General features: G+C 37.6%; 1 protein-coding gene across 1 annotated transcript in view; it reads left to right on the top strand.

Moving 5' to 3' along the window:
* The window catches only part of LOC131837257 (keratin, type I cytoskeletal 18-like), a 29,498-nt gene extending 16,374 nt beyond the window's left edge, over nucleotides 1-13,124 (top strand). The window contains exon 2 of the mRNA XM_059183435.1: nucleotides 12,391-13,124. Within this exon, the coding sequence (XP_059039418.1) occupies nucleotides 12,391-13,122 (732 nt within the window). The 3' untranslated portion in view covers nucleotides 13,123-13,124. The remainder of the gene's footprint in view (nucleotides 1-12,390) is intronic.
* Nucleotides 13,125-13,690: the final 566 nt, after the last annotated feature.

Here is a 13,690-nt window from a genome sequence, read left to right as displayed (position 1 = left end):
AATCTGTGAGAGGGGAGCCCCAAACCAGGCCTGATGGAAAGTGTAATGCCAAGCTGCACTGAAGTTCTCTCAGCAATTAGAGAGACAAAATGACCAGGGTCTGTTTATAGATAAAAGATTAGCATGGTGTCTCAGGACTTTGATCATAGAATCTTAAGGAGCCAGATATTGATTGGGTTTACAAGCAATCACAGGAGCCCAAACTGTGCTTAAATAGAGTAAATGGGAAGAGATGAATAAGTTACCTGTTTGACTCAAAAGGTAAGATTAAAGACTATGTGCTTAAACACACGCATTAAAATATAAATCATCAATATTGGTCAAAGGGTACAGACAAAGTTATAAGATTAATAAGTTCTGGGGATCTAATGTAGAGCATGTTGATTATAGGTAATAATACTGTATTATAAGGACTACATCAAACTAGAAAAGTCTCAGTGCAGGAAAAAAAAAATATTAACCAAATGAAAAGGCAACCTACTAAATGAGAGGAAATATTTGCAGATCGTATATCTGATTAAGGGCTAATATCTAAAATAAAGAATTTACACTACTCAACAGCAAAATATAAACAACCCAATTAAAAAATGGGCAGAACATCTGGATAGATTTTTTTTTTTTCCCAGAGAAGACATACAGATTGTTAACAGGTACATGAAAAGAATCTCAACATCATTAATCAAGGAAATGCTAGTCAATCCATGATGAGATATTCTTTGAAATAGCTATTATCAGAAAAAGAGGAAATAATAAGTGTTGCCAAGGATGCAGAGGAGAGGCAAACTTTGTGCACTCTTGATGGGGCTATAAATTGGTGCAGTCCCTGAGGAAAAACAGAATGAGAGTTCTCCAAAATTAAAAATAGAAGTACCATATAACCCAACAATTCTACTTTTGGGTGTTTAGCCAAAGAAAACAAAAATACTAATTTTAAAAGATATATGCACCCTGTGTTCATTGCAGCATTATTTACAGTAGCCAAGATACAGAAACAACATAAGTGTCATTAATGGATAATTGGATAAATATTATATATGTATATATATAATATATACATATAATATACACATACATGTATATATATGTATATACACCCATATTAATGGAATTTTATTCAGTTGTAAAAAAGAATGAAATCCTGTGATTTGTTGCAATAAGGATAGAACTTAAAGCATTATGCTAAGTGAAATAAGTCAGAGAAAGATAAATGCCATATGATCTTATTTATATATGTAATCTAAAAAACAAACCAAAAACCAAGCTCCTAGATACAGAGAATAGATTGGTGGTTGTCAAAGGTATTGGCTTGGGGTAGAAGAAATGAGTAACCTATTGTTTGCTCTTTGTTGGTTCTGGTTTGACTAATTTGAAAAAAAAAAATGCCTGTGTTAAATACTCGAATGATGCTGAGAGAGTAGCTTTTAAATGTTCTTATCACAAAAAGGAAATGATAATTATGTGAAGGGGTAGAAGTGTTAGCTACGCTATAGTAGTAATCATTTTGTAATAAATAAGCATATCAAATCAACACGTTGTACACCTTAAACTTACACAATGTTGTATGTCCCTTATATAAATATAAATGTATAAATAAATGAGTTTTTCCCAATAAAGCTGGAAAAAGTAAACAAAATTTAAAAATTAAGCATTTGTACATCATCAGGCATCATTGCAAGAGTAAGAATTGAAGAAAAAGGATTAGTTTTGAAGTCAGTCCTGCCTTCTCATTGGTGATTATTAGCATGAGTTCTAAAATAGAAGGCTTACTATAATTGAATGCAAGTCTCTGTTTTGTGAATTCCAATCCTTTGGGATTCTAGTAGCATTAAAAATGCAAAATGTTCACTTAGAGTTTTTACAACTTAAAATTTTGGACACTTTGCATATTCTCTGACTTGTAAAAAGTTAATTTTAATTGACTTCAAATTTTAATGATTTTTCCAATGCAACTCAAAGAATCACTTTCAAAGGTCTCCAAAGTGTTAAAGAGTTTTCATAATTAAGTTTTAGTTTTTCTAAGCCAATGCTTTTCAAACACCACATTTGATAGATTCAGAATATTAAGAGTGTGAATACTAAAGTGTAGGTCACATGTCATATAAAGCAGTAACTTGGGGAAGAAAATTTATGTTCAGAGATATAAAGTAAGAATCAAATGGCTATGGGTTAGCAGAACATGTAAAAAGATAGGCTGTTTCAGTCGAAGGAGGTCAAGGCAAAAACAGGTATCAATAGTATAAATAATATAATTTCACATATGTTGCAAATAAGAATAGAAATATCAAATATTATGTCAAATATAGAAGAATAGGAATATCAAAATGAAGATAGAACTATAAAATAAAAAAATAAATAATATAAATAAAAAATAAAATAAAATAAAATAGAAATATCAAATATAGAAGAATAGAAATATCAAAATGATGTCACAAGAACCTTTAAGCCTATGGTGCATTCTATACCGGTCTTTCTTAAGCACTATTTTAGCTTTGGGGTACTAGAGGTGATATTATATCATTTGAACAGAATTTGAAGAGGCAGTAGTTTTTAATATTTTTGGGTCACAGACCCATTTAAAAAGTTGATGAAACTGATAGATATTCTTATTATGAAAAAAGGACATATATTCCCACACACAAAATGTTACACACAAATTATGGGTTATTATGTTAGCAATCTGGACTCTCCAGAGATAGAGACTTATTAGGGGTGAGGTTTGTGAATAACAAAGGGAAAAGAACTGGAGGAAACTGAGGGCACTATAAGACCACAATGCAGATCTGTCTCAGCTGAGGGAAAGACAGGAGGAAGGAAGGTTGGGTGTAACCATCTTGGACTGTGACGTGGTTCTAAGAGGGTTTATCAGCCTGTTGGGGTTCCTTCAAATGGTTATCCATCAGAAGAATCCCTCATCTTCTAGAAACAGAAAGCCTTAGTATCCCTGTCCTTGACAGATATGCCTTGGTCTCCCAAGTCCTTGACTGGGAGCAGCCTGTTGTGTGTATGAACTTTGTAAGAAAATCTTAATGGCAGTCAGAGGTTAACAGCCAGGGCTATACGTCGACGACTTCCTGTCACTGGAGATCAGAGAGTTATATCTCATAGCCCTCATACTCATGGATACAGGATGAAGAACTTGGTTTTAAAAAGAAGTGACATGAGGGGTGTCTGGATGGCTCAATCAGGTAAGCATCTGCCTTCAGCTCAGGTTAGGAAGTCCCTGGATCAAGCCCCATGTCCGGCTTTCTGCTCAGCGAGCAGTCTGCTTTTTCCTCTCTGTCCTTCCCTCTCCCAGCTCCTTCTCTCTCTCTTGCTCTTGCTCACTCTCTCCCTTTCACTCACATAAATAAATAAAATCTTTAAAAAAAAAAAAAGAGAGAGAGAGAGAGAGAGAGAAGGGACATGATTGCAGGGATGACTTTTACAAAGTGATTTTCAGATCTAGGCTTATGACTTAATCTGCAGATCCGGACGAGTCTAACCTCAGGTGTAAGTTCCAAAATTAATTCAAATCTAAATGTAGTGTGGATTCTGTCAATGATTCATACCATTTATTTGTTAGTACTACTCTGAGCTAGGTTTGCACTAAGCAATTTATTATTTATATTAATTAATTCAATTGTAGGTATTGTAATAGCACTCCAACCAGTCTTAAGGGTTAAATTGGCTTAAGCTTATGCAATCCTTGCTTCCTGACCTAAGTCCCTTCGTTTGTAGCAGAACCAACCTACTTTACTGGAGATTTTGCAGATTTCTGGCCTTGAGAAGTGAAGGGTCAGAATTTTCCAGAAGATAAGGGAAGGCCTTCCCACATTTGAAAACAGCTGCCCTGATGCCAGCAAGTCTGTTCAGACTGAACACCTGCTTCTCCCACCATTTCCCATTCTTCACCCCACCATTTTTAAAGATTTTATTTATTATTGAACAGAGAGAGATCACAAGTCGGCAGAGAGGCAGCAAGAGAGGGGGAAGCAGGCTCTCTGTTGAGAGCCCGATGTGGGACTCAGTCCCAGGACCCTGGGACCATGACCTGAGCCGAAGGCAGAGGCTTAACCCATTGAGCCATCCAGGAGCCCTGCATTCTTTACCCTTTAAAACCTTATAGTTTGCCTGGAAAAGACAGATGGTCTTTGAGACATTAGTCCACCAATTTCCCAGGTTGCCAACTTCCTGAATAAAGCAACTTCTCCTTTCCCACCATCATTTATCTCTTGAGTATTGATTTTTAAGCAATAAACAGTAACAGTGTTACATACTTGATTTCATAATGTTGAAATAAAAAAATCAAGTGTTACATACTCGATTTCAAAAGTGTTATAATACTTGATTTCATAGTTAAGAATCTGAGTAACTTGCCCATTTATCTAGAAACACAAATGTAATTTCTAATGCTTTTGTATTTATTTGACATAGGCAGTTTTACATATAAATTTCTGTACGATTAGCAGCCACAACCAATGATCTTGGGCTCACAATACTTTTAGAGAAGGAAAGGTGGAATTTGGGCAATCCATTTAGTTTCTTCGTTATTACAAAGTCATCTTCTGTGGTTTATGAGAGGTCATCTCCATTCCCTTCCATCTTACTTTCCAGAAATATAGCTGCAGGGGAAGAAAGCAGAATACAAAACTGAGGTTGGAAACAGAAATTCTCTTAACGTTTAAAGAGACTGAGGCAACACAACTGAAAATTTAAAAACTACCTTCAATGATGGCACTTGGGTGGTTCAGTCAGTTGATCATTCAATTCTTTTTTTTTTTTTTTTTAAGATTTTACTTATTTATTTGACAGAGAGAAATCACAAGTAGACAGAGAGGCAGGCAGAGAGACAGGAAAGGAAGCAGGCTCCCTGCTGAGCAGAGAGCCCGATGTGGGACTCGATCCCAGTACCCTGAGATCATGACCTGAGCCGAAGGCAGCGGCTTAACCCACTGAGCCACCCAGGCGCCCCAATTTTTTTTTTTTTTTTTTACGATTTTACTTATTTATTTGACAGAGAGAAATCACAAGTAGACGGAGAGGCAGGCAGAGAGAGAGGAAGGGTGATCATTCAATTCTTGATTACGGTTCAGGTTATGATCTCAGGGTTGTGAGACTGAGGCCCGTACCAGGCTCCACACTCAGTGCAGAGCCTGCTTGACATTCTCCCCTACTCCCTCTCCCTCTGCCCCTTCCCCCATTCACTCTCTCTCTTTCTCTCAAAAATTAATAAATATGTAAAATTTCTTAAAAAAAAACTCTACCTTCAACATATATAGGGGGAATTATAGAAAATCTTAAATACTGATGATGGCACGTTAAGAAAAGGCATCATTAGCAGCAGGAAGTGTAATTAATTGAATTAATTATGTATAAACTGAATGTAGGTATGTAAAATAAGGAAAGAAAAAAAAAATCCAAACAGCATATATTAGTGAGGTTTCCATTTCAGGAATGACCCCTTCGTGACATGAATGATTCTGAAACAAATACCCAGATAGCATGGTGGTTTTCAAACATCTTTTTATCATAACATATAAAGATACAGCATTGTGAAATACATTCCACAACACAATACACATGTACACACACAGACACATACATGTGGTTCATAAAGACCACAGCTACCTTATGTTTTGCAATGCCCTCTATTTTGCCTATTTTATTCTATTATATTCATTTCTATCTCCTCTGGCTTTATCCATTAAAGAATGCAGGTCACAGTCAACTTAATTGATTTTACTACCTTCTAATGGGTCACAATTTGGAAAGCTGAATGAATCTGCAGCTCAACCTCCAAAAGATGATTTAATTACAAAAATCACGATACCACTGAGAAAGGAGGGACAAGAAGGAAAAGAGTTTTGTGTCACCTTAACCCATCACATAGGGAAGAGTCATGCAGTGAGGATCTTTATTTTAGGGTGAGAAAAGTGATGACTGTTTCTATGCTATATAAACAATATTACATGTTTAGAGAAAAGTTTTCAGTGAGCTATGTGAGTCACTGATATTCTACTCTATTCCAAGTCTCACTACAGAATGCTGAGAATTACAGGAATGTTGCAGGACCGTGCATGTACCAGCCACTGGATACTTTGATACTAAAAGTAGGGAAGCTGCTTTAAAGAGAAAGTGGATCAACACAGGGCTAAACCGTAAGATGACATGAGCCTAAGGCTCAAGGTCCTGTAAGGTATCCCCCTTGTCTGACGGATGCACCACAAGTTGAACAAGTTAGCATTGATCACAAGGGTAGAGTAGAAGAATGAAATTGACATAAAATCAAAGTCTTGTTCAGTGGTTGTTGAGCAAGTGCCATTCATTCAACACTGCTAAATGCTGAACACCCAAAGACAAGAAAACACAGTTGGACCTCAAGGGTCCTACAAGGAAGATAAGCCAAATATTTATCCTCTTTGCTACTGTCCTTCCCAAATCCACCCACTCCCTTCCCTTGTTTGCCCTGCTGACTTCACCCAGAGGTTGACCCTAGGTCCCGAGTCATCTTGTCTTTCGGCTTTTAGCTGGGCGTGGCCAAACTGAGTCACCAGTAGGAAATTAGAAGGTGAGAGGTGAGAAAGATTGGGGCTTTTTCTTCCTTCTCCCTCATGATCTGGAGTGTGCTTTTTGGAGATGTTGTTCCTCCTGTAACTACAGTTTTTGTACAATAACTCCTTCTCCATTTCCTGAACTCTCCATGCTAATGCTCTTATAATGTTCTTCGCTTCCTTTGCTGTTTTGTTCATTTGAGTGCTAGCGATACCTCACTTTTACTAATCTCTGGCTCCTTAACACCCTTTTCTGGGTTCATTAATCTTTCTCACATCTTCGTAAATATATTAGGTCTCTTGGACAATTTGGTTACTATTCTCTGTCTTCCAAGACTCTGACTGTTATAGGAAAAGCCATATATAGTATAGTATCAAAAGAAAGGTGCATCAAGAGAGGGGAATTCTGTAGTGACCTTTTAGACAAAAAATTATTTGTACATACAATGATGGGGGCAGGGCTGTTGAGAAAATGTATTTGAGGCAGGACATTAATAATTTAACACTGGATTAGGAAAAATTCACCCTGCTATGTTATATTCATTCAGATTTTTAACATTGTGTCTGTTCCTTTTTGTATCTTGGGTGAGCTTTTAGTTCAACAAAAACGTTTCCACTTGGAAATGTCCATGAGCTCATCTCACGTTATTTACTTGTGAAGAATAATGATGCTTAAGGGCATGATGTGCTTGTAGGCTGAACATTGAAGTTATGCCTTTGGGGAATATTTTAGTCTTAATATAATGTTCACTTTCTCAGAGTATAATATCCTTAAGGCTCATCCTCACTTCATTAAAGGCTGAAAAATTGGGACTTGTGCTAATGTATGTCGCTGGTAGAATTTTCTCTATGTTGTTCTCTCTATTTTGTATTTTTTTTTTAGCTGCTATGACCTTTTTACCTTGATCCATTTGACAAGTAGGCTAATTTAGCATGAAACTGTAGCAAGCAAGATAGAGCTAGTTTCTTGCAAATCTGAGGAAGACATGGACGTATTGAAGGAAGCTAAATAAACATGAATCTTTGACCTTCTCCTTTAACTAGTGCTCCAGTCCACTGAGCTCATTATAGGGAAATCTGTTAGCATCCTTCACATGTTGGCAGCTGACTGGTACCGAGCACATGCTGCCAGCCCAACAGGGGATCAGGAGAAGCCCAGCTCATGCATGACCCATCACTGCTAAATAGCAAATTCCTATAGTGACTTGCATTACGTAAAACTGCCTGATGCACATTAAAGAGACCCTTTGAACCCTCCACACTTTATTTTTTTTTCTCTTTCTTTACATTTTCTGACCTCTGTGGTGAGATTGCCTTAAAGCCTTATCATATGTGCTCATACTCTAGGCAGCTAATGAATATGGATGTTGTTTGTGCTAATTTTTGCAGCCATAAAAGGCTGGATTTGGAAGAAATGCCAGTTTTTTAGCCTCAGGGAAACTTTCAGTAAATAATTTCATTTTTACCCTGTTGAGTTCAAAGGGGACATTAGAGCCCAGAGAAATGAGCCATGTTGTGCCCTTTTCTTTCCCAATTCCCCAAAAAGGAAAAGAAGGGAAGCAAGCAAGCAAGCAAGCAAGCTTGTTAAACAGCAGAATCCCTTTTCTCCTTTTGGTGATTAAAAAAAGAAAAATGTTTGCATGCGAAAATAACTGCCATTATGGCTTAGGTAGTGGTTTGTATTCGTAGTCAAACACTGGTTGTTTTCTGCCATGCAGTCCTGACCCGTGAGTTATCTAGGAGAACAGAGACTAATGCACACTTTACAATAAACCCAATCTGCACTCTATAACAATTTCACAGAACCCAAAATTATTCAAGTATATAGTCTTTTGAAAAGAGGCTCAAGTGACAAGGTGGAAAGACCACTGTGTTATAATCTTGATTCCACTGTTCACTCTTTGGCTTTGAACCATTCCCTTTAACTCACTTCAAGAGATGCAGTTAGATTACATGGTTTTTCAGTTTAAATATTCTGATTCTGATGTTGAGACCACATTTCTAATCCTGGTTATTAGCAAATGAACATGGTTAATGGTGAAATTTACTGATGAATCCCATTCTGTTATCCCAGGTTAGACTTTAGCCACTTTGGGAATCAATGTTTCAAATCCATCTGCTGTATGTGATTGGGCTGGGAGAAAGCCAATCCAAACTTGTGAGAGGCCTCAGGTAAGCAGTATTTAAAAAGAAATGAAATGTTACCACTGTTGCTTTTCTCACAACAACGTCAACTAGATTTAAAGTTGTTGCCAGAGTATTTTACCAAGTAGATTACTATTGATCTGCTCTTCATTTCAATAAATCCAGCTCATATGCAATTCACATGGCATTTGTGTGAAAATGAATAAACCTCAAATACTTGTGATTTTAAAAATTCAGAAGGGTTATGTCCCAGATATTCATTTATAATAATACTCTTTTCTATGTAAGGCATAGCTCAGATGCCTAATACTTTATAATTCTACTCTTCTTTTGAACTCATGAATTTGACGGATACAAGCCAAGAGTTATATGCCATCTTGTGGGCCACTATGGAGATGAAAGGTCTGTTGCATACTTTATTGAGTAGGATAAAGAAGGGTGTGGGAATTTGCTGTTGTTCTTTATATGAAACTTCCATAAGTCAACCATGAGCATGATGAAAGTGTCTGCTCCACAGTTCATTGACTTGGGTTCATAATAACCCAATCACTGATAATTTATTTCAGAGTATTTAAAGTTAAAATTTAGTGGGAGCTGTGACTATTACTATATAGGAGTAGATGTGATATTAACCAAGTTTTGAGTTAAGTAGAACAAGTTGAGGTGATTTATATATTTTAGGAGTCTCAATGACTGTGAGCAGGTGAGATTGAGTGTATAGATTAGGAATTGAAACATGTCAATATAACTTGACAAAGTCTGACAAAGGAAACATTCACCAAGGTCAATGGGTCTTTTATTGTAGAGAATACAGTGAATTGATTCCATAAAGTTGATTAAATTGGATGAACCATCTAAATGTAAAAGTGAAGGAAAGCATAAATACAGTTGCTCAAGTTAGATTAGGAGTTAGGTTTCCAAAACTCATATGACATATAACTAAGTTCTGGACCATAATATATGACAATACATATACCACTGACAGACCTTGGTTTAGGATCTTCCACATGCAGTCTTCCTTATTTGTTCTCATGATGCCTGATTGAACTAGAGATAAGGTATAGGGAAACACTGGAAGACATGTGTTGAAGATGGCAAAGCTTCCATCAACTTGTACTTTAGGATGGTGGCTTAAAGTCTTCCCGGACAATCTGCTCATTTGTCCCATACTGTTACATGGACAATAAGCAATCCCTTGTGGACACTACTTGATAAAGCACTTAGCTTTACCTTAATGAATACAAAGTCTAAAAAAAAAATAAAATCCATGGCAATTACTCAAACTTTTTGCAAGGTCATAAATGCCCCTGAGAATCTTTTGAAAGTTCTGGAAATATCTGCCTCAGAAATGCTTACATTCAGCATGTATGTAACATTTTTGAAATAATTTCTTGAACCTTATGAAATGCATGCATAGATGTTAAAGTCATTCAGTCTAAAGAATCTTAAAATGCAAACATGAAGCAAATGATCACTGAGGATCATATAGAAAAGCCAGTTGGCATAGGACATTTCACACTAGGTGCTAGACATTTTTATCATTTAAAAAATTGTTTTAATTAATTTATTTTTTATTATGTTATGTTAGTCACTGTACAGTATGTCATTAGTTTTTGATGTAATATTCCATGATCAATTGTTTGCATATAGCACACAGTGCTCCATGCAATCCATGCCTCCTTAATACCCATTGTCAGACTCACCCATCCCCCCGGCTCACCCATGCCCCCATTCCCCTCCCTTCTAAAACCCTCAGTTTGTTTCCCAGAGTCCATAGTCCCTCATGGTTCATCTCCCTGTCCTGTTCTCCCTCCTTCATTTTTCCCTTCCTTCTCCTAACATTCTCCATGCTATTCCTTATGTTCCACAAATAAGTGAAACCATATGGTAATCGACCTTCTCTGCTTGACTTATTTCACTTAGCATAATCTCCTCCAATCCCATTCATATTGATGCAAAAGTTGGGTATTCATCCCTTCTGATGACTGAGTAATATTCCATTGTGTATATGGACCACATCTTCTTTATTCATCCATCTGTTGAAGGGCCTCTTGGCTCTTGCTACAGTTTAGTTATTGTGGCTATTGCTGCTATAAACATTGGAGTGCATGTGGCCCTTTTTTTCATTACACCTGTATCTTTGGGGTAAATACCTAGTAGTGCAATTGCTGGGTCATAGGGTAGCTCTATTTTAATTTTAATTTAATTTAATTTAATTTCTTTTCAGTGTTCCAAAATTCATTGTTTATGCACCACACCCAATGCTCCATGCAATATGTGCCCTCCATATTACCCATCACCAGGTTCACCAAACTCCCCAGCCCTCTCCTCTCCAAAACCCTCAGTTTGTTTCTCAGAGTCCACCTCCACATTGTTTTCCAAAGTGGCTGTACCAACTTGCATTCCCACCAAAAGTGTAAGAGGGTTCCCCTTTCTTCACATCCTCTCCAACATTTGTTATTTCTTGCCTTGTCAATTTTTGCCATTCTAACTGGTGTACGGTGATATTTCAATGTGGTTTTGATTTGAATTTCCCTGATGGCTAATGACGATGAACATTTTTTCATGTGTCTATTAGCCACTTGTATGTCTTCTTTTGAGAACTGCCTGTTCATGTCTTCTGTCCATTTTTTGACTTGATTATTTTTTTGGGTGTTGAGTTTGAGAACTTCCTTATAGATTTTTGATATCAGCCCTTTGCCTGTAGTGTGATTTACAAAGATCTTCTCCCATTCTGTGGGGTGCCTCTTTGTTTTTTGTTGACTGTTTCTTTTGCTATGCAGAAGCTTTTTATCTTGATGAAGTACCAAAAGTTCATTTTTGCTTTTCTTTCCCTTGCCTTTGGAGATGTATCTTGAAAGAAATTGCTGTGGCCAATGTCAAAAAAGTACTGCCTATGTTCTTCTCTAGGTTTTTTTGATGGATTCCTAACTCATATTGAGATCTTTCATCCTTTCAGAATTTATCTTTGTGTATGATGGAAAGGAATGGTTGAGTTTCATTCTTTCTATAGCTTTCCAATTTTTCCAGCACCATTTATTGAAGAGGCTGTCTTTTTTCCATTGGATATTTTTTCCGACTTTGTCGAAGAGTATTTGACCAAAGAGCTGAGGGTACGTATCTGGACTCTGTTCTGTTCCATTGGTCTTTGTGTTTGTTTTGATGCCAGTACCATGCTGTCTTAGTAATCACAGCTTTGAAATACAGCTTGAAATCAGGCAACGTGGTACTATAGCTTTGTTTTCCTTTTTTCAACATTTCCTTGGTGATTTGGGGTCTTTTCTGGTTCCATATAAATTTTAGGATTATTTGTTCCAGCATTTTGAAAAATGCTGTTGGTATTTTGATTGGTATGGCATTGAAAGCATAGATTTCTTTGGGAAGCATAGACATTTTAATAATGTTTATTCTTCCAATCCATAAGCATGGAATGTTTTTTCCATTTTTTTCTGTCTTCGTTATTTCTTTCATGAGTGCTCTGTGGTTCCTAGAGTATAGATCTTTTACCTTAGGTTTTTTCCAAGGTATATCTTATGGTTTTTGGCGCTACTGTAAATGGAATCGATTCTCTAATTTCTCTTCCCACAGTTAAATTGTTTCTATATAAGAAATCAAGTGATTTTTGTGCATTGATTTTGCATCATGCCACATTACTGAATTGCTGTATGAGATTTAGTAATTTGGGGGTGGAGTCTTTTGGGTTTTCCACATAAAGGTCATCGATGACACCAATGTCACTAGGCTGCAGCTGGAGAAAGAGATTGAGGCTCTCAAGGAGGAGTTGCTCTTTATGAAGAAGAACCATGAGGAGGAAGTAAAGGGTCTACAGAACCAAATTGCCAACTCCGGGTTGACTGTGGAGTTGGATGCCCCCAAGTCTCAGGACCTCAGTAAGATCATGGCAGACATCCGGGCCCAGTATGATGAGCTGGCTCGGAAGAACCGAGAGGAGCTGGACAAATACTGGTCCCAGCAGATTGAGGAAAGCACCACAGTGATTACCACACAGACCTCAGAAATAGGAGAGGCTGAGATGACCCTCAGGGAGCTGAGACGTACCGCCCAGTCCTTGGAGATCAACCTGGATTCGATGAGAAACCTGAAGGCCAGCTTAGAGAACAGCCTCAGGGAGGTTGAAACCCGCTACGCCATGCAGATGGAGCAGCTCAACGGGGTTCTGCTGCACCTGGAGTCTGAACTGTCCCAGACCCGGGCAGAGGGGCAGCGCCAGGCCCAGGAGTATGAAGCCCTGTTGAATGTCAAGGTCAAGCTGGAGGCTGAGATCGCTACCTACCGTCGCCTGCTGGAAGATGGGGAGGACTTCAATCTCAGTGACGCCCTGGACAGCAGCAGCTCCATGCAAACCATCCAGAAAACCACTACCCGCAAGATTGTGGACGGCAAGGTCGTTTCTGAGACCAATGACACCAAAGTTCTGAGGCGTTGAGGGAGCAGGGTACACTTTGGGGAGCAGGAGGCCAATAAAAAGTTCGAAGGTCAAAAAAAAAAAAAGAATTTTGGCATTCATATTCATCAGGAATATTGGTCTGAAATTGTCCTTTCTCATGGCCCCTTGCCTGGTTTTGGGATCAAGGTAGTGCTGGCTTCATAGAATCTGGAAGTTTTCCTTCTGTTTCTATTTTTTGAAAGAGCGTCAGGAGAATAGGTATTATTTCTTCTTTGAAAGTTTGGTGTTATTCCCAGGGAATCCATCAGACCCTGGATTCTTGTGGGGTTTTTTTTTTTGGGGGGGGGGATTTTTGGTCACTGCTTCAATCTTGTTACTGGTTTTGGTCTATTCAAGTTGTCAATTTCTTCCTGTTTCCGTCTTGGTAGTTTATAGTTTTCCAGAAAAAGCATCCATTTCTTCCAGATGGCTTAATTTATTGGCATATATCTGTTGATAATTTCCGATAATTGTTTTTATTTCTTTGGTGTTAGACCTGATCTCTCCCCTTTTATTCATAATTTTATTAATTTGGGTCTGGACAGTGGTTTATTGATCCTATTAATTC

This window comes from Mustela lutreola, chromosome 7, assembly GCF_030435805.1.
Source record: "Mustela lutreola isolate mMusLut2 chromosome 7, mMusLut2.pri, whole genome shotgun sequence".
NCBI lineage: Eukaryota > Metazoa > Chordata > Mammalia > Carnivora > Mustelidae > Mustela > Mustela lutreola.
This window is presented reverse-complemented; position numbering and strand designations above follow the sequence as displayed.